Source organism: Astyanax mexicanus, chromosome 20, assembly GCF_023375975.1.
Source record: "Astyanax mexicanus isolate ESR-SI-001 chromosome 20, AstMex3_surface, whole genome shotgun sequence".
NCBI lineage: Eukaryota > Metazoa > Chordata > Actinopteri > Characiformes > Acestrorhamphidae > Astyanax > Astyanax mexicanus.
The window spans coordinates 6405769-6426551 of NC_064427.1; the positions used below are offsets into that span (position 1 = coordinate 6405769).

Below are 20783 nucleotides of genomic sequence, written 5' to 3' on the forward strand. Positions count from 1 at the left end.
CCTTGTCAGGTTTGGTTTAAGCTGCCAATGTTGTGCTTCATCTTTACTGACTGTTTCTATTTTAATTAGAACAAGCAATTAACGTAAAATTAACATGATCATATATTGTGCTGGCACCAAGTATGAGGGCGGGGGCATTTTTTTTTTTGTTATCTTAACAGTCCAAAAAGGACAGTCGAGAGTTGATTTTTGCAGTGTACACTATAGGGTCATATGATTACTGTAATGGTCATAATGCACAGAAAGCAGACAAAATCATGGAAATAAAGAATAACACCAGATTTCACAGAAAAGTGACAATGCAAAAATAAATAAAGAAATCAAACTCCATTCCTCCATCTGTTGTGTCTATTTTAGGATCTCTGGGGGATTTAAAGCAACAGTCATCTCAAATTTCCTTCCTTATCTTTCATCCCCAAATGACTCAAAGTGGTGGTTTGGTAATTTGCCCATTATAGTATAAAAGAGGGGTAGCAAACCTTGACCAGCATCAGTTTCTGGAAAGAGAAGCAAGATGAAGGCTTTCTATCAGCTCTGCATTCTTATTGCCCTGGTGCTCAGCACTCAATCAGGTCCAATTCCAGCAGTGATGGACAAGGAGGAAGAAGACATGGCCAAGGTAAAATCTGTATTCCACACGAAATTATTTTATATCACTGAATCAGTTTGATTGAGTTGGGTTTGTGACTGTAGATCATTTTTTTAAAAATACAGGATTACCTAAAGAAGTTGTACAACATGAAAGAGGAGACCAGGCGCACTTTTGGTCGCACGGTCAGTGAGATGAGTGAGAAACTGGCTGAAATGCAGAATTTTTTTGAGCTGACTGTGACGGGAACTCTGGACAATGAAACACTGGAGGTGATGAAGAAGCCTCGCTGTGGGGTTCCAGATGTTGCTTCCTATGCTGCAGCTCCAGTAGACTACAAGTGGGCTACCAACAAGCTGACCTACAGGTACTGAAGCAGGTGTTAGAGCTTTAGCTCCAGACAATCTTTTGAATTTAAGACTTTTTTTTATTTAGACTTTTTACTTCTTTGAACTCCTTATTAATAAATAAATGAAATTTGAAAAAGTTAAGCTTTGTGATTTGTTTTTACCCCTACAGGATTGAGAACTACACTCCTGACATGTCTCAGGCTGAGGTGGACAATTCTATTGTGAGAGCTTTCAAAGTCTGGTCTGATGTCACTCCCCTCAAGTTCACCCGCATTTACAGTGGTGTAGCCGATATCATGATCTCCTTCGGTGCCAGAGGTAAGTCACCAATCCACCAGCATTATACTCAACAGTTTAGAGCAAATGTAGCTCATTTTCTAAAAAAATAACGTAATAAAACAAAAGCTATCACATCTTTTCTTCTCAGTTCATGGCGATGGCTACCCATTTGATGGACCAAGCGGTACCTTGGCTCATGCCTTTTTTCCCTCTTCTGGCATTGGTGGAGATGCTCATTTTGATGAAGATGAGACCTTTACCTTCGCATCACAATATGGTGAGAACAGCTGCATTTGATTCACGAACATTCACAACACTACAATGTAACATGTAAACAACGTATATACCAGTATGTGACCCTCAACTGGTGTACTACAGGAATCAACTTGTTCCTGGTTGCTGCTCATGAGTTCGGACACGCCTTGGGCCTTGACCATTCCAGGGTTCGCAATGCTCTCATGTTCCCAACCTATAGCTATAGGGATGTAAAGACCTTCGTTCTGCCCCAAGACGACATCCAGAGAATTCAGGCTCTCTATGGTAAATACATTTTAATTAATTGTTTTAAAAACATACAATAGAAATGAAAGCTTGTGAATTAACAAGGAAAAATTATCAAACAGGCTCCAACTCTGATAAACCTGTTGCCCCTGAGAAGCCTGATCCCACACGTCCAGTAACTCCTGATACCTGCGACTCTAACATGGTCCTGGATGCCGTTATGATGCGGCGAGGAGAGATGTTCTTCTTCAAGAATGGGTATGAAATAAAGTTAAAAACACGTATGGCATTACATTAATCTCTAGAAGCTAAGGAATGATTTAGGAATGACAATCTGACAATAAATTCTATATTACAGAGTCTTTTGGCGATCTCGGCCATTCAGCAACCAGAAGGTACAACATCAGATCAAGAACTTCTGGCCCGAGGCTCCAGAGAACATTGACGCTGCTTATGAGAGCCCATCAAATGGCTTAAGCTACATCTTTAAAGGTATAATACATAATTTGGGATTTTTATCTATTTTAAATCTATTTTATGTATTTAGTGAATCCACCAAACGGTGGTGAACACCAGTGCATAAGGGCATTGTCTTAGAAGAAGTGAAGCTAAACGTTTCATATTATATTAAGTATAATTGTGTATTCCTCATCCTCAGGTCAGAAGGTCTGGGCTTTCTCTGGTTCCAGTGTTGTCAACGGATATCCCAAACCCCTCAGCAGCTTGGGGCTGCCTACAACAGTAACGAAAATCAACGCTGCTCTTTACGACCAGAACTCTCGCAAGACCCTTTTCTTTGTTGACAACATTTACTACAGGTGGGAATCATAATTTTTATCAGTGTTACTTTTTAAAATGGGTAAAACAATAATGTCTTTACTGTGTCTAAATAATTAACATATTTTATAGTTACAATGAGGCACTGAGGAGGATGGACAGGGGTTACCCTAAACGTCTGGAACAAGGCTTTCGAGGAATGCCAGGAAAAGTTACTGCCGCTTTCCAGTACAGAGGTCAGAATTTACCAAATGATCAATAAAGATATTCTTAGATAGCTTTACTCATTAAATCGGACTAAAATGAGCCGACCATTAATAAATGTAATAATGTGTGTTCTGTCTGTTTTTTTTTCAGGTTACACCTACCTCTACAATGGGCCGCGCATTTATGAGTTTGGCAATGCAAGACTTATGCGTGTACTAAATAACCGTTACTTCCTGCGATGCTAAACATTTAGATCGGCATGCCACGCAGGCAGTGGCGAACCAAAGGCTAAAGTACAAAGTAAATTATTGAGTAAACTGCAACGTATATTATTCAGAATTTTGTTTAATTTAAAGAAAAGTGTTTGAAATGTTTCAGTACTCAGACAGTATTTTACATTTTTGTAACATGTTTCATCTTTATTTTTATTCCTGTTTTTTTTAATACGTGCAATTTTTGTACATTGTAATAAAAATCAAGAAAAAACTTAAAAGAGGTGTAAAATCACTCTGTGTCTTCAATCATCAATATTAACAAAAGAAGCATCAATGCTTATGAATAGATTGCGTCATCTGACGGCATTAGATTTTAGATTTTCCTTAAATATTTTAGCGATAAATTGCTTGATTGCGTGAACAGGAGACTGTGGGTTTTTGAAAGACACTTTACCTGATATTTTACAGTGTATTTAATTATACATGGACATATGTAGCTACTTAAATATAAATATTATCATTAGTTTTCAATAGGTATTAAAAAACATGCAGAAAAATGGTAAAAAAAAAATGCAAGTATTTAAAGGGATCAACACCACCTACTAATGAAAAACTTAGATGGGTTTTGTAGACAGGTACCACCCTCTACTCCAAAAAGAATTGCTCTCGAGAAGAGCTTCAGTTACATGTTGGTCACTGTCTGTTCCGTAAATCCACATATAGACCTAACAGACTAACAAATCTACTCTAAAAATTTGGTATATACAGCTATGAAAAAAAGAGACCACTTGTGATGAGTTTGATGAGTTTTTGATTTTACTAAATTGAAAACCTCTGGAATATAATCAAGATGAAGATCATCAAACCAACCATCAAACCAAGCTGATGTGTTTGATTTTTTGCACGAGGAGCAAAAGCAGTGTGTAAGACTGGTGATAGAGAACATGCCAAGGTGCATGAAATCTGTGATTAAAAACCAGGGTTACTCCACCAAATATTGATTTCTGGACTCTTAAAACTTTATGAATGTGAACGTTTTTTTGCGTTATTTGACGTCTGAAAGCTCTGCATCTTTTTTGATATTTCAGCCATTTCTCAGTTTCTGCAAATGAATGCTCAAAATGACTATATTTTTATTTGGAATTTGGGAGAAATGTCCATAGTTTATAGAATAAACCAACATTGTTCATTTTACCAAAACATATACAAATAGCAAAAATCAGAGAAACTAATTCAGAAACTGAAGTGGTCTCCAATTTTTTCAAGAGCTGAATATATATAAAGTTTAGTAAAGCAAATAGTGCATAGTGGATTTAAACCGTGACACATTGAACGATTTAGGGCTCGTGTATACTCCCTTTGTTACGATTTTTTTTAACTGAAAGCAAGAGCTGCGGTGTGCAACACGCCGCTGAATCACAGTCTTATACTAAAGACTGCATTCACACCTGACTTGAGATCTCAGTTTAGTACATTTAATGAAATGCATTTTCTCATTGAAAATCTAGTACCACTGTTTGAATTAATTAATATTATGCAGTACTGGAAGTAAGTGTTTTTTGTCCACTACAAAATGCTGTTTAAAGACAATATATAGCTAACAAATCCTGGACATGTAAGCATTAATAAGGCTGAATAAAAAAAGCTATGGTAAAATAAGAGTTTCTTTTTAGCAATACACAGACAATAAAACGAGTAAGGCATAGATACAATTCCTGATAACTGCGACTCTAACCTGGTGCTGGATGCCGTTATGATACTGCGAGGAGAGATGCTCTCCTTCAAGAATGGGTATGAAATGCAGTTTAAAATGCTTATGACATCAACAATCTTCAGAACCTGAGGGATGATTTAGGAATGACTATCAATGACCAAAATAAATTCTATATCACAGACTCTTCTTGCGAACTCTTCTTGCCATTTAGCTACCAGAAGGAACAACATCTGATCAAGAGCCTCTGGAGCCGAAGCTATATGAGATAATAAGATAGCAGTTTACTCATGGAGTACATGTCGTATTAAGGAATATACGTTTGGGTTTTCATAATATACTTGATTGAGCCCTATTAACTGGCAACTTCGGAAACCAGTTAACACAGCTGTACCTTATCAGGTAATGAGCGAATACAGGAAATTACCGTCACCGATATACAACCTGAACACTGAATCAATACCTTAGCGTTATGATTTAGATTTAGGTTTCAGTATAAACAAAACTGATAAATGTGATTTCTGCGGACGCAGGTCAGAGTAAAATGACTTTTTTTTTGCAGTGCTCCACCACTGCCTCAAGACATGACTCAAAACAACGCAGAAAACAAGATCATTCAGACCAGTAGAGATGCATCTTTTACCAGCATGGAAATTAAATTAGTTGTGTTTATAAAATATATCCAATTACACCTCAGCACAAACCACAACGTAGAAAATAAAATGCACAAACCAACAAACAAATGAGCATAACAGTAGCCCAGCAGGCGGTAGATATATGTCTCATTACCCCCTGACTGATGGTGACGGCAGCGGCTGAGGTGTTATTTTCAACTAAACTATGCCACCGGGATGTTCCCTGCTATACTAAGCACATTTTACTGGAAAAGATAGACTGACTAAGGACTTTTTTTAATCAATCCCTTCATAATTTGTTATTTGTATTAAAAGTGCTTTATTAAAAACTATAACTTAATTTTAAAAATGTAATTCTACTGAAATACTGAATTGATATATATATATATATATATATATATATATATATATATATATATATATATATATATATATATATATATATATATATATTGTATATATATATATATATATATATATATATATATATATATATATATATATATATATATATATATATATATTGTTGGTGGTCATTTTTTATTATTTATTATGTTTTTTCCATATATATATATTTCATTTGTTTTGTATATTGCAATTGGAGTTTTTATAAAAAGTATGTTTCAAAAGTATTCGATATAGTGCAAGATTAATGAAAACTTACTTACAATTTTTATTGTATTGCATGCTTCAGAAAATAAAATCTTTATTTATCATTCAACAAAGGCAAAACATTTCAACAAATCAGTTTTATGGTGTACACTACAAAATAATAGCTTAAGCAAGTTTAAATAGTTTTAAACAAATAATAAAAAAGCATTAGATTAATAGAAGTATTACATACTAATATTACTTGAACATTTGAAATGCACTTGTATAAGTATATATTTAATATAATTAATTTAAACCATACAAAAACCTAATAAACGTTTGATTATTCTGATTCTGATTATTTAATTTTCACACTCAAAATATATTTTTATTTTCTTTTCTTTAAAACAATTTATGATTTAATGTTATTCTCTAAATAACATTAAACCATTTTCTAAATCTGTTGTCAATATGTTGAAAAATATCTTGGGGAATTTATGGAAACAGTCATCTTGGATTTCCTTCCTCTTCTGTCATCACTGCATGACTCAAGCAAGGTGTTGCCTAATCTGTCGTCTTCTTTGATCGTATAAAAGAGGGGCAGCAAAACCTGAGCAGCATCAGTTTCTGGAAAGAGAAGCAAGATGAAGGCTTTCTATCAGCTTTGTATTCTGATTGGCCTGGTGCTCAGGACTCACTCAGGTCCAGTTCCAGCAGTGATGGACAAGGTGGAGGAAGACCTGGCCAAGGTAAGAACTGTCTTCCACATGAGATGATTTGATATTACTGAATCAGTTTGATTGAGGTGGGTTTGTGACTGTAGATCATTTTTATTTTTCCAGGATTACCTGAAGAAGTTGTACAACATGAAAGAGGAGACCAGGCGGACGTTTGGTCGCACGGTCAGTGAGATGAGTGAGAAACTGGCTGAGATGCAGGAGTTTTTTAGGCTGACTGTGACGGGAACTCTTGACTCTGAAACGCTGGAGGTGATGAAGAAGCCTCGCTGTGGGGTTCCAGATGTGGCAGCTTACAATGCGGCTCCTGGAAACTACAAGTGGTCTACCAACAAGCTGACCTACAGGTACTGGAGCAGGTGTTGGGACACCAGTGTTTGTAGTTCAAAAACTACAGGGTGATTTTAGACTCAAGAGTTATATTTAGACTATTTGACATTTCTGCAAAAGCTTTTATGTCAATACAGTAATATTTTTGACTTTACCCTTCATCCGTACAGGATTGAGAACTACACTCCTGACATGTCTCAGGCTGAGGTGGACGACTCCATTGTGAGAGCTTTGAAAGTCTGGGCTGACGTCACTCCCCTCAGGTTCACCCGCATTTACAGCGGTGTAGCCGACATCATGATCTCCTTCTCTGTTAGAGGTCAGTCACATTTGGTTATTGCATCCATAATTTCATTGTTAGTGAACAATAGAAATTATCATTTATACTAAGCTCTACAAGATTAGCAATTAATATTGTGTCTGCAAGACATCAGACAGTTCTTCTGAAAAGTTCTTGTTGACGTCTTTCAGTAATGTTGATAATCAAAGTTGAAATACAGCCACCATACCGCAATATCACATGAGTCCCATTTTGCCCCGAGTATACAACCCAGATTGTCATCATGTTTAACCCTCCTGCTTCCATTACATATCTCGATGGGGCATGGCATACATTGGGCCAACTTAAAACCAGTAGAAAGTTCTACATGGGGATGAAATCTGTGTTACATTGCTTTCTGTAGAAGAACTTGCATATAGTGAATAACCTTTTAGTTACCTCACAGAAAAAATGGCATAATCATCTTTTTTTCAGATCATGGCGATGGCTACCCATTTGACGGACCAAACGGTTTCTTGGCTCATGCCTTCTATCCCTTTCCTGGCATTGGTGGAGATGCTCATTTTGATGATGATGAGACCTTTACCTTCACATCTCAAAATGGTAAGAACAGTCACATATAAAAAAATTCACAACACAGTTTAGACTACATATTTGTAACCTTAAACTGATGTACTGCAGGATACATCTTGTTCCTGGTGGCCGCTCACGAGTTCGGACACGCCTTGGGACTTGACCATTCCAGGGATCCCGGTGCTCTCATGTATCCCACTTATAGCTCCAGGGATGCAAGCACCTTCGTTCTGCCCCAAGACGACGTCAATGGAATTCAGTCTATCTACGGTAAATCAATGACTAATATAATAATAACTAATTGTGTTGGTAAAAAGTAAAACATATATATTTTTTTCATCAATAAATTAATTAAATTGGATTAATTAAGTCAGAATTAATCCAACAGGTCCAAACCCTGATAAACCTGTTGACCCTGAGAAGCCTGACCCCACACATCCAGTAACTCCTGATACCTGCGACGCTAACCTGGTCCTGGATGCCGTTACAATGCTGCGAGGAGAGATGCTCTTCTTCAAGAACGGGTGTGCACTAAACTAAATCTTAAAAAATAGCTAATGACATCACATTAATTTCCTAAATTCGTGGTAATATTTCAGATTGGCCATCTGACACTAAATTCTATATTACAGACTCTTCTGGCGCACTCAGCCATTCAGCTACCAGACTGAACAACACCTGATCAAGAGCTTCTGGCCAGAGGCTCCAGAGAACATTGATGCTGCTTATGAAAGCCCATCAAATGACTTGGTGTACATCTTTAAAGGTATGAAAAACAGTTTTAATAAGGTTATGAAAACAACTTTAGCCTTTGTGTACGAAAATCACAGACAGGTGTTTGATTCTTGTAAATCTGTTATAGAGTAAAATATCTATTATAGAATGAGAAAGAAAGACTAAAAAGCATTTCTAATTAATGTTGTTTTTTGATCATCAGGTCAGAAGGTCTGGGCTCTTTCTGGTTATGATGTCGCAAAGGGATATCCCAAACCCCTCAGCAGCTTGGGGCTTTCTAAAAGAGTAAAAAACATCAGCGCTGCTCTTTACGACCAGCACTCTCGCAAGACCCTTCTCTTTGTCGACGACGTTTACTACAGGTAGGAATCACCAGATTATTAAGTGAATGTAAAATATACATAAATGTCCTTTTCGAAGAATAAGGTACTGTTACTAACAGGTAAACCTATGTTATAGCTACAACGAGGACAAGAAGAAGGTGGATAGAGGTAACCCAAAACGCGTGGATGACCTATTCCCAGGAATGACCGAAAAAGTTACTGCAGCTTTCCAGTACAGAGGTCAGTATTTAACAAATGCAAAGACAATATTGAAAAACCTAAATGATAAAACTGATAATTCTGACATTGTGTGCTCTTCGTGTTTTTCAGGATTCACCTACCTTTACAGTGGACCGCGCATATTCGAGTTTGGCTATGGAAGACTCCTGCGTGTGCTCAACAACAACTACTTCTTGCCGTGTTAAATAGTCAGCTATACATGCCACGCAGGCAGTGGCGCACCAAAGTTAAATTATGAATTAAATTATTGAGTGAACTTCAATATTAATTATTATTGTATTTTTTTTAAAGAAACATATTTAAATATTGCAGTATTAGACAGATACCTAACGTTATTTAACGTTTACATGTTTCTTTTTATATTTTATAATGACTGTGATTTTCTGTTCTTTAAATACTTGTATTTTTATCAACTGTAATAAAATGATAATGAAAAACTTAAAAGAAGCTTACGTTTGTCTGTAAATACCAAAAAATGAATAAATACAAAAACAGACCTTAACAGGTTTGTGCAGGCTGATACCCAAAATGGCCCAGTTTCCCCAAAGCATCTCAGCATTAAGAACATATTAACATGGGAGAGAGAGAGAGTGCTCTGTGGGAAGGTCCCTAGATCATCTAAGGATCATCTTAATGCTAAGAACCTTCGTAGCAGGTGCGGCGTTTTGGCTAACACTACCACCTGCTGGTGGCTGACTAGGGCTTGATTTGCTGGCTGTACAAAAAAACCAAATCTTTACCAATAATGGTCCCTGCGGAGTCCTAAATCTACAATATAATATTTATTCTGGTGAGAGCCTCAGAAAAAAATCACATATTTAAATTAATTGGTCACAGTCGGTTTTGTAGATCACCACCCAGAGCTAATAGGCAGGGGTTAATGTTTGAGAAAAAAAAACTGAAAAGCACAGTCATTGATAATAATTCAGACACTGAACAGCTTACTTGATTTCTGTGGTTTCCTTTCATATAAAAAAATCTGAGACACAGCATGATTTTTAAATAAGGTAAAATATATATAACAAGTACTTTATTTTTATGTTTAATGTAAAAAATGACACGACTACGCAAACTAAATAAATTAATGAATAGATACTGAAAATTGACTTCAAATAAAGATAGTAATTATTAAAGGAAATGTTCGTATAAACTGTGGAAAAGAGTTTATTACTAACTATTAAATGTTTTAAACAACAAAGAAAATAGAGCATTTATAAATATTTGTTTTAATGTGTTACTGAATAGTCATTAGTTTTCTAGAAAATAAAAGCTGAAATGTGTCTTATTTTCATCTTTATGTCTACAGCAGAAATAAAGGGTTGGCCTCAGAAGAAAAGTCATTTAATGTAAGCAACGCCACATTACTTTTCTGACAAAAAGTTTTTTTTTTTTTGCTGCATAGTTTAGAGATTTTTTTTGCCGCACATACTGTTTATGAGCGCGGTAAAGAAGGAGGGATGCTGTTGCTGAACAACGCAGATTGTTAAATCGTGACAATAATGGTTCTAAACTTTTTATTTTTCTTCAAGTGGCAATAATGACTAGTACAACACTTATCCTAATCCCCAATATTATCCATCACATTTGACATTTAATGTACTTTAAACAACCTCAACTCACTGTCATTCTTTGCCTGAGTGACGCAAAAGTGAAAATAGCAATTAATAATAAAAAAACATCAATAATAATAATAATAAGCAATTAAAAACATAAAATGTCTGATTACCTTAACTTTACCCTGATACAGTTACCTTATACCTTATGCTTCACGCATGTTCTAATATGTTGTTATTTGTTGTGTATTTTTACCTTTGAATACACCCACGGTTTGACAAGGTAGCACAATATCTGTCAGAACGCCGGAATTATACTTACCATATTTCGCCAAATTGGTGCCATTTTTGTCCCAAGGAAATTACATGTAAAAATGTGCACACCAAATATCTTTAAAAAAATACATACAAAATACCTTTTATCATTAAGTATAGTGTCTTGTACAGTGATCCAATTGCAAAATTAAGATATGTAATAAAAATATATATATTTAGAACACTGAAAAAATAGCATTTGTTACCTGTCCTCACTCTCTAACTATAAACTTTATCATTAAAAATAATCAATAAAGTCCTTCATAAATGTATTTTTTGCATTGGTGTGTGACTCCAAATCCCATCTATGTCTTATTTTTTTCATAATAAATCAATAATATTTATAGTCAAAAAACACCTTTTATTTGTGTTCCTGGGTTTCACTCATTCCTGTTAACACATTACCCCATCTGAAGTCAAATATACAACAGGAGGTTACATCAGTTGGTTCTTCTGAAGACCAAAATTAAGTTCCCGGATTTTTTTTCTGTTTATTTGATCTTATTGTAACTATGACTGAGGAGGTCAATGTCAAGAACATATTAACATGGGAGAGAGAGAGAGAGAGAGAGACAGAGACAGAGAGAGAGAGACAGAGAGAGTGCTCTGTGTGAAGGTCCCTCGATCATCTAAGGATCATCTTAATGCTATGAACTTTCGTAGCAGGTGCGGCGTTTTGGCTAACACTACCACCTGCTGGTGGCTGACTAGGGCTCGATTTGCTGGCTGTACAAATATGGCGGACTCCTAAATCTACAATATAATGTTTATTCTGGGGAGAGCCTCGGAAAAATGTGACATAATTAAATGAATTGGTCACAGTCTGTTTTGTAGATCACCACCCAGAGCTAATAGACAGGGGGATAATATTTAAAAAATGAACTGAAAAGCACAATCATTAATAATAATTCAGACACTGGGCAGCTTACTTGATTTCTGTGGTTTCCGTCCATATAAAAAACATCTGAGACACAGCATGATTTTAAATAATGTTAAATATATATAACAAGTAATTTATTTTTACGTTTAATGTAAAAAATGACATGACTGCAAACTAAGTAAATCAATGAATAGATACTGAAAATTTGATTTCAAATAAAGATAGTAAATATTAAAGAAAATGTTCGTATACACTGTGGCAAAGAGTTTATGACTAACTATTAAATGTTTTAAATAACAAAGAAAATAGAGCACTTATAATAGAGCACATATTTTAATGCATTACTGTATAGTCATTCGTTTTCTAGAAAATAAAGGCGGAAATGTGTCTCATTTTCTTTATATCTTTATATCAACAGCAGAAATAAAGGGTTGGCCTCACAAAAAAGTTATTTACTGTAAGCAACGCCACATGACTTTTTTGATAAAAGTGTTTTTTTGTTGCGGCATAGTTTGAACAATTGGAGGAGAAAATGCTTTTCTGCCGCACATAATGTTTATGAGCGCGGTAAAGAAGGAGGGATGCTGTTGCTAAACAACGCAGATTGTTAAATCGTGACAATAATGGTTCTAAACTTTTTACTTTTCTTCAAGGGGCAATAATGACTAGTACAACACTTATCCTAATCCCCAATATTATCCATCACATTTGGCATTTAATAAGGTGAACATAACACTTTAAATATATCACTTAGAGAACCGTCTGACCTACCCATCGATTTGGACTTCTTATCGGCATTGGGCTGACTCACAAAAGTTTTTTTTTTTTTTTTTAAATAATAATTAATTTGATCTTCTTCTTGTCTGCTTTAAACAATCTCAACTCACTGTCATTCTTTACCTGAGTGATACAAATGTGTAACTAACAATTAATAATAAAAAAACATAAATAATAATAATAATAATAATAAAAAGCGATTAAAAACACAGTGTATATTTATTTATCTAATCACGTCTGATTACATTAACTTGACCCGGATACAGTGAGTTACCTTATTCAAATAACATGCTTCACGAATGTTCGTAAATTTGTTGCTTATTTGTTGTGTATTTTTACCTTTGAATACTCACACGGTTTGACAAGGTAGCACAATCTGTCAGAACACCGGAATTATACTTGCCATATTCCGCCGAATTGGTTATTAAATCAAAAATAAACTATTTAGAACACTAAAAAAAGTCCCCACTCTTTAACTATAAACTTTATCATTACAAATAATTATTAAAATCCTTTATAGATGTATTTTTTTATATTGTTGTATGACTCCAAATCCCATATATGCCTTTTTTCATAATAAATCAATAATATTTATAGTCAAAATACACATTTTATTTGTGTCCCTGGGTTTCACTCATTCCTGTTAACACATTACCCCATCTGAAGTCACATCTACAACAGGAAGTTACATTAGTTGGTTCTTCTGAAGACCAAAATTAAGTTCCCGCATTTGTTTTTTTCTGTTTATTTGATCTTAATGTAACTATGACTGAGGAAGTCAATGTCAACATTTTGTCCTGTTACCAAGGAGTGAGTTCCAGCAACAGAATTGAGTGCCATTAACAGGAAGGATTTTGTTTTCATAAATATCGATTTTTTGAACATGCAGTCAACCGATTCTTTAGAATAAAAACTTTCCTAAGAGAAAATTAAAGACATTTGTGGACTTGCTTTAATACATGCTTTTTAAACGTTGTATGAATTTTGTAACCATCTTTAGCTTAGAAAAAAAAAATTAAGTAACCCTGCCTGAATTTGAGTAGTACGTTTTTTGAATAGTTAAATATATTTTGTATTAGATTTTTGTGCCCAAATTATGGACTTGGTTTAATGCATCTATTGGCGGTTGCTGGTTGTCATTTCAAACACTTTTTTATTTTAGGTAGCCTGTAAAGGCGGACCTGCTGGAGAACATCTTCATATTCATCCACTGGGGGGTAAGGCGCGGCGCGCGCAGTAAGTGCGCAAAGCTGCTTAGTGACAACACCAGTTGTAAAAACCGCTATACAAATAAATTTGTTACAAACTTAAATGTTTTTATTGAGATTTTAAGTAATAGACAAACACAATGCATTACATAATTGTGAAGTGAAACGAAAATGATACATGATTTTCAAAAATGTTGTCAAATAATAATGTGAAAAGTGTGGTGTAAAAAAGTATTCAAGATCCTTTTACTCTAAATCCATTAAATAAAATCCAGTGCAATCAACTGCCTTCAGAAGTCACTTAATTAGTTAATAGAGTGCAGCTGTGTGTAATTTAGTCTCAGTATAAATACAGCTGTTCTGCTAAGACCTCTGTGGTTTGTTAGAGAACACTAGTAAACAAACAGCATCATGAAGACCAAAGAACTCAGACAGGTCAGAGATAAGGTTGTGGAGAAGAAGTTTAAAGCAAGTTTAGGTTATAAAAACATATTCCGAGCTTTTTGGTCAGAGAAGCAACCAGGCCCATGGTCACTCTGGAGGAGCTGCAAAAATCAACAGCTCAGGTGGGAGAGATTATTTCTGCACATCACAATTTTTTCAATTTGTTTTTTAAATATATGTATCATTTTCGTTCCACTTCACAATGATGAGCTTATTTGTGTTGGTCTATCACTTTAAATCTCAATAAAGCATTTAAGTTTGTGGTTGTAAGGTGACAAATTAGGAAAAGGTTTAAGGTGTATGAATACTGTTGCAAGCCACTATATATTTATCTGTGTACAAGAACATACTCATGCCCAAAGATCTAAGTTAGTCAATCAGCTTAACCAGCTAGATCTGGAACAAACATGATCAACATGGCCATAAAAAGGAAGCAACATAGTCATCAGGTAGCATCTGCGAAATCATACACTTCTCAGTAGGGAACAAACTGGTAGGCTTTCATAATATACGTGTTGGCTCATTATTTACTGGGCAATTTGGAAACCAGTTGCCACATCTGTACCTCATCAGGCAGTGAGCGAATACAGGATATATTCACACTATGTCTACTGTCTGCAGTGCCGTCAGTTACAAAATGAACACTGAATAAATACCTTAATTTAAAGATTTTAGTTTAAAATGTCAGTTTCAGTTTTAAAAATCCTGTTCAACCACTGAAGACGGGATGAACAATTATCTGTTAATCTTATTGCATCTCTATAATTAGCTCTAAGACATTCAGCGAACACAGACCTGCAGAAAACAAGCTAATTAAAACCAGGCTTCTTTCACCAGCATGGAAATTAAATCAGTTGTGTTGTTTATAAAAGATATCCAGTTACAGCTCACCACAAACCACAATGTAGACAAATGAAACACACGTACTACAGTAGTCCAGCAGATGGTAGCTAGATGTATACCTTATTATACCACAGATGGTGACGGCAGCTGATGTGTGATTTTTCCCTAAGGCATGCCAGTTGGATTTTCCCAGTCAAACTAAGCACATTTTACTGGAAAACATAATATGCTAAGTAATTGGTTAATTTAATCCAGATTTCTGCCTGTTATTAGAATAAAAAGGAACCTAAATGGAACCTAGGTATGTTTTATCTTACTATTTCCTTTCAGACCGCTTTCACATAGCTTGCTGATTAACACATGAAAATAGTGTTAAATCTCTAAAAAAAATACACAGTAGGAGTCTAATTTTAATTAAATAATCATAAATTAATGATATGGCACCTTAATATTCAAACTGAAATTAAACATCAGGCTTAATAAGAGGTCAGTAAACAGTATACACATATAAATCAAAATTTTCCCCAAATTATGGACTTTATTGCAACTATTAGGGATTCTTGGGGGTCATTTTAAGCACATTTCCATTTTTACGGATTAAATTAATGCAATATTTGCTTATTTTATCCAAATATTTTTTTATTGTGTTGTTTATTTAAAAGTGTAATTGTTGAAAATGAAGTATTTTATATTTTTAGAAAGGAGATTTGAAAAAACAGTTTGTATCAAAACAACTCAACACATAATTGAAAAAACTATTTAACTAGGTTTATTAAGCTTATCTACGTACTTTGAATAAAGCATTCTATTTAATGGATTTTTAAATTTATTTTCATTATCTTATTTCTTCTCATTGTAGAATTAGATTTTAAAGAATTAACTGCGTTTATGAATTCATCAAGTCAAATGTCACTATGTACAAATGTCAGAATGTATTATTAATATTAATTCATGTTTATTTTATCTTCATTTAATTTTATTTTGTATTTGATTGTTGTTAATTATGTTTCTACTCTATTTCTTGATCTTGAAATGATTAAATAAAAAAATTAATCTGAACAAATCTTCAAATCTTCAATGTTCAGATTTCACAAACAGACATAACTTTAAAGATTTTATGTAGAAATGATTGTTTTTAGATCAAATAAGACCAATCTGTAAATCTGTTGCCAATATGTTGCAAGATATCCGGAGGGGATTTATGTCAACAGTCATCTTGGAGTTCCTTCCCCATCTTAAATCATTGCATGACTCAAGGTGTTGCCAAACTGTCGTCTTCTTTGATGGTATAAAAGAGGGGCAGCAAAACCTGAGCAGCATCAGTTTCTGGAAGGAGAAGCAAGATGAAGGCTTTCTATCAGCTCTGCATTCTGATTGGCCTGGTGCTCAGGACTCACTCAGGTCCAGTTCCAGCAGTGATGGGCAAGGTGGAGGAAGACCTGGCCAAGGTAAGAACTGTCTTCCACATGAGATGATTTGATATTACTGAATCAGTTTGTTTGAGTTGGGTTTGTGACTGTAGATCATTTTTATTTTTACAGGATTACCTGAAGAAGTTGTACAACATGAAAGAGGAGACCAAGCAGTCTTTTGGTCGCACGGTCAGTGAGATGAGTGAGAAACTGGCTGAGATGCAGGAGTTTTTTAGGCTGACTGTGACGGGAACTCTGGACTCTGAAACGCTGGAGGTGATGAAGAAGCCTCGCTGTGGGGTTCCAGATGTGGCAGCTTACAATACGGCTCCTGGAAACTACAAGTGGTCTACCAACAAGCTGACCTACAGGTACTGGAGCTTTGACTCCTCCCTTCTTCTCTCGAGTAGAAATGTTTTAAGTACAAAAACACTATAGGGCAGCTTAAGACTTAAGAGTATAGTTGCTTTTTCTTCACTACTCACTTTTCTAGGTAAACAACAATGTGCAACAGATCAGGGTCTGCTAAAAGTCATAAATGAAAATTCAATACAAAGTCTTTTATCTCTTAATCTTTAATAGATTTGTTTTCTGATTTTAGCAAATCTGCTTAGTAATATCTGCCCAAATTCAGTCGTGTTAAATGAGAGGAACATGCTCTGTAGATAAAGTCAATAATTTAAGCTTTTTTTACTTTTCCCTCTACAGGATTGAGAACTACACTCCTGACATGTCTCAGGCTGAGGTGGAGGACTCCATTGTGAGAGCTTTGAAAGTCTGGTCTGACGTCACTCCCCTCAGGTTCACCCGCATTTACAGCGGTGTAGCCGACATCATGATCTCCTTCGGTGCCAGAGGTTAGTCACCCACTTTACCTTTTAAAAAAACATACTGTTTGTCTGGGTGGAGGATAGCAAATAATGTTGGTAGATCTTCCTGAAAAGATACTCTTCAGTATTTGCTGAATATTAGAGAATACTTGTCTTGATCCCTGTAGGAAATTGCTGTAAAATTAGAGCCATTTCCAACCATCCTGTATTCTTCAAAATGAAATACATCTCTCTACTGTTTAACCAAATAAATAATTTAGTTTAAATGTTACAGTTCTTTTATACGTATCATAAGAAGAGGGTTATTTGGAAATACTAAATATCAGACTAACACTAATTTCTGAAGAAGAACTTCAGTTTAATGTCAGTTTTTAGTCTAGAATGGTAGCTACCACTCAAAATTATGAAATATGTAGCTCAAAATATGTTGCTTATGGGCTCAGGGTGATACAGTGAACAGCAAACTAAGGCATTGCCACTATGATCAGGAGATCGCTGGTTTGAATCCCAGTCATGCAGCTTGCTGTCAGCTGCCGGAGAGACTCCCTGGGGTCTCTCTCATGGTGGATAGATGGTGCTCTTACCACTCATTACTCTAAAGGGTGAGGTCAATCAGCACAAGGCAACTGAGCCCCTGCGCTTTCCTCCAAGCGTGCTGTGATGCTACTCGACAATGCTGCATCAGCAGCAGTTCTAAAAAAGAGGTGGTGATTGGCTTCAAACAGAGGAGGTGTTGTTTTTACTAGTGATGAGGAATATAAAGCTGGCTATCAGCTGTATGGGTGGAGCAACTGGGCAAAAAATTTGGAAGAAAGACAGGAGAATGTTGTATAAGGACAAAAACTTGAAGAAAATATGTTGCTCAGTAAATTTATAGTAATTCATTCAAGTGTATCTTCTTATACATTATCTTTTTTTTTTTCAGATCATGGCGATGGCTACCCATTTGACGGACCAAACGGTTTCTTGGCTCATGCCTTCTTTCCCTCTCCTGGCATTGGCGGAGATGCTCATTTTGATGAAGATGAGACCTTTACCTTTACATCTCAAAATGGTGAGAACAGCCACGAATATAAAACATTCACAACACTATATATACAACACTATAAGCAACATATCTAACCTTTGACTGGTGCACCGCAGGATACATCTTGTTCCTGGTTGCTGCTCATGAGTTCGGACACGCCTTGGGCCTTGACCATTCCAGGGATCCCGGTGCTCTCATGTACCCAAACTATAGCTCCAGGGATGTAAGCACCTTTGTTCTGCCCCAAGACGACGTCAATGGAATTCAGTCTATCTACGGTAAATTAAAAGCAAATATAATAACTAATTTTGTTGATAAAAAAGTATAAATGCATGTTTATTTCATTAATAAATTAACAAATCAAAATAAAAATCCAACAGGTAAAAACCCTGATAAACCTGTTGACCCTGAGAAGCCTGATCCCACACGTCCTGTAACTCCTGATCCCTGCGATGCTAACCTGGTCCTGGATGCCGTTACAATGCTGCGAGGAGAGATGCTCTTCTTCAAGAACGGGTATGCACTAAAATAAAATAATAATAAAAAAATAATAGCTCATGACATCACATTAATTTCACGAATTCGTGGAAATATTTCAGATTGGCCATCTGACACTAAATTCTATATTACAGACTCTTCTGGCGCACTCAGCCATTCAGCTACCAGACTGAACAACACCTGATCAAGAGCTTCTGGCCAGAGGCTCCAGAGAACATTGATGCTGCTTATGAGAGCCCATCAAATGACTTGGTGTACATCTTTAAAGGTATGTAAAAGTATTATCATATTTTAATAAGCTTGTTAGAACAACTTTAGCTGTTATTGCTATATTGGCGTGTTCAAGCTATAGGACATAATAAAAACCTGCTTGATTCTTGTCCTTCAGGAAGAGAACTGAAGGGCATTGCCTTGTTATTATTTATCAAATGATTAATGGACAAATTTGTTTTTTGATCATCAGGTCAGAAGGTCTGGGCTCTTTTTGGTTACGATGTCGCAAAGGGATATCCCAAACCCCTCAGCAGCTTGGGGCTTCCTAAAACAGTACAGAAGGTCAGCGCTGCTCTTTATGACCAGGAATCTGGCAAGACCCTCCTCTTTGTGGATGGCGTTTACTACAGGTAGGAATCACCAGATTATTAAGTAAAAGTAAAAAAATATGAATAACTGTCATTTTCAAGCTCAAAAGTTTTGTAACTAACATGTAACTTGCTTTTTTAAAGCTACGATGAGGGCAAGAAAAAGATGGATAGAGGTTTCCCTAAACGTGTGGATGCCCTCTTCCCAGGAATGGCCGAAAAAGTGACTGCAGCTTTCCAGTACAGAGGTCAGTATTTAACAAACGCAAAGACAATAGTGAATAGTCCTCTAGAGGTGGTTAATCCAGGTGTAGAAGGTAAACTCATCCCAGATTAAGTTCCAACTGCCTAATGACAGAATTACACTCAAGGGATTGAAAACAAGGTGGTGGGAATCCCAGTCAAAAGTTTCTACAGCCAGTCCAAACAGTAACATGTGGCAGATAAACATTTTATATTTGAAACTAGTTTATTTACTCACAGGAGAAAGTTTTAAATGTAATTTCGGACTAATTTGGTTCCTCTGCTTCCAAACTGCAAGGATTATTATTTTATTTAAAATAAATATGTAAAGCTTTTATTGTCGCAAAAACGACTTCTTTATATAGACCAAATATCGTTTTTATACTTGTAAGATCGCACTAAGCCCAAATAGATCAGATAATTTAAAAATGCACATCAAGCAAAAGTCTGAGCCTGAGGAGAATAGACACACTGAATTCCATTTCTAGAATAAAGTTTTACTTTCTGGACAGATATTAAACACCTCTAACCATAATGCATTTAATTAGACTAACCTGAACTGATTGATTGATCATTCTAACATTATTCTTTCTGTTCTGCGTGTTTTTCAGGATTCACCTACCTCTACAGTGGACCACGCATGTTCGAGTTTGGCTATGGAAGACTCCTGCGTGTGCTTGACAACAACTACTTCTTGCCGTGCTAAATATTCAGATCCACATGCCATACAGGCAGTGGCGCACCAGTGTCTAAATTATTATAGTAAATTATTAAACAATTGGTAAATTATGAATTAAATATTTATAATTTAATTCCTCAACAAACAGTTAACTTATTTAAAATATATTTCAGTAATATTGATGTTGTTGCTTTGCTACTGTTCACATTGCTTGCAACATTACTGTTACATGTTGTTATTTACAATAAAAATATCTTTACATTAATCTACATTGGAAGTTATATTTTTTTTATTCTACTGTAAAGTTACAATTTTTCAGATTCATTATGATCATTATGGTCCTTATATTAAGCACCTTTATATGGTTATAAGGTTTATATCATAAAAAAAAACATAGCAGCTATGATTTGGTTGCAGCAA

General features: G+C 35.4%; 2 protein-coding genes across 4 annotated transcripts; both read left to right on the forward strand.

Annotated features, from left to right (window-relative positions):
- Window positions 1-494: 494 nt before the first annotated feature.
- Window positions 495-2948, forward strand: LOC103038651 (collagenase 3-like). Its single transcript, XM_007244814.4, has 10 exons — window positions 495-619; window positions 715-956; window positions 1109-1257; window positions 1367-1495; window positions 1597-1758; window positions 1842-1977; window positions 2078-2211; window positions 2378-2537; window positions 2629-2732; window positions 2854-2948. Exons 1-10 carry the CDS (start codon window positions 515-517, stop codon window positions 2946-2948), a joined length of 1416 nt encoding a protein of 471 aa, XP_007244876.3. The 5' UTR covers window positions 495-514.
- Window positions 2949-6462: 3514 nt separating this feature from the next.
- LOC103041846 (collagenase 3) lies at window positions 6463-20632 on the forward strand. Of its 3 annotated transcripts, none has more exons than XM_007244737.4 (10): window positions 6463-6604; window positions 6698-6939; window positions 7093-7241; window positions 7677-7805; window positions 7884-8045; window positions 8164-8299; window positions 8408-8541; window positions 8713-8872; window positions 8970-9073; window positions 9164-9470. In XM_007244737.4, exons 1-10 carry the CDS (start codon window positions 6500-6502, stop codon window positions 9256-9258), a joined length of 1416 nt encoding a protein of 471 aa, XP_007244799.2. In that variant the 5' UTR covers window positions 6463-6499; the 3' UTR covers window positions 9259-9470. The 3 variants fall into 3 exon arrangements, with proteins under 3 accessions (XP_007244799.2, XP_049324832.1, XP_015460149.3); XM_049468875.1 differs by lacking the exon at window positions 9164-9470 and adding an exon at window positions 20296-20632 and having other exon boundaries at window positions 6464-6604; XM_015604663.3 differs by lacking the exons at window positions 6463-6604; window positions 6698-6939; window positions 7093-7241; ... (5 more) ...; window positions 8970-9073; window positions 9164-9470 and adding exons at window positions 16394-16541; window positions 16635-16876; window positions 17214-17362; ... (5 more) ...; window positions 19586-19689; window positions 20296-20632.
- The last annotated feature ends 151 nt before the right edge of the window (window positions 20633-20783 follow it).

What these genes read in the sequence shown, in the direction of transcription:
- LOC103038651 (XM_007244814.4), top strand. Translation starts at nt 515, where the DNA reads ATGAAGGCTTTCTATCAGCTCTGCATTCTTATTGCCCTGGTGCTCAGC. An exon ending in AGGAAGAAGACATGGCCAAG is followed by an intron (nt 620 to 714) that starts GTAAAATCTGTA and finishes TTAAAAATACAG; the next exon opens with GATTACCTAAAGAAGTTGTA. An exon ending in TACCTTCGCATCACAATATG is followed by an intron (nt 1,496 to 1,596) that starts GTGAGAACAGCT and finishes GGTGTACTACAG; the next exon opens with GAATCAACTTGTTCCTGGTT.
- LOC103041846 (XM_007244737.4), top strand. Translation starts at nt 6,500, where the DNA reads ATGAAGGCTTTCTATCAGCTTTGTATTCTGATTGGCCTGGTGCTCAGG. An exon ending in TACCTTCACATCTCAAAATG is followed by an intron (nt 7,806 to 7,883) that starts GTAAGAACAGTC and finishes GATGTACTGCAG; the next exon opens with GATACATCTTGTTCCTGGTG. An exon ending in GTCGACGACGTTTACTACAG is followed by an intron (nt 8,873 to 8,969) that starts GTAGGAATCACC and finishes CCTATGTTATAG; the next exon opens with CTACAACGAGGACAAGAAGA.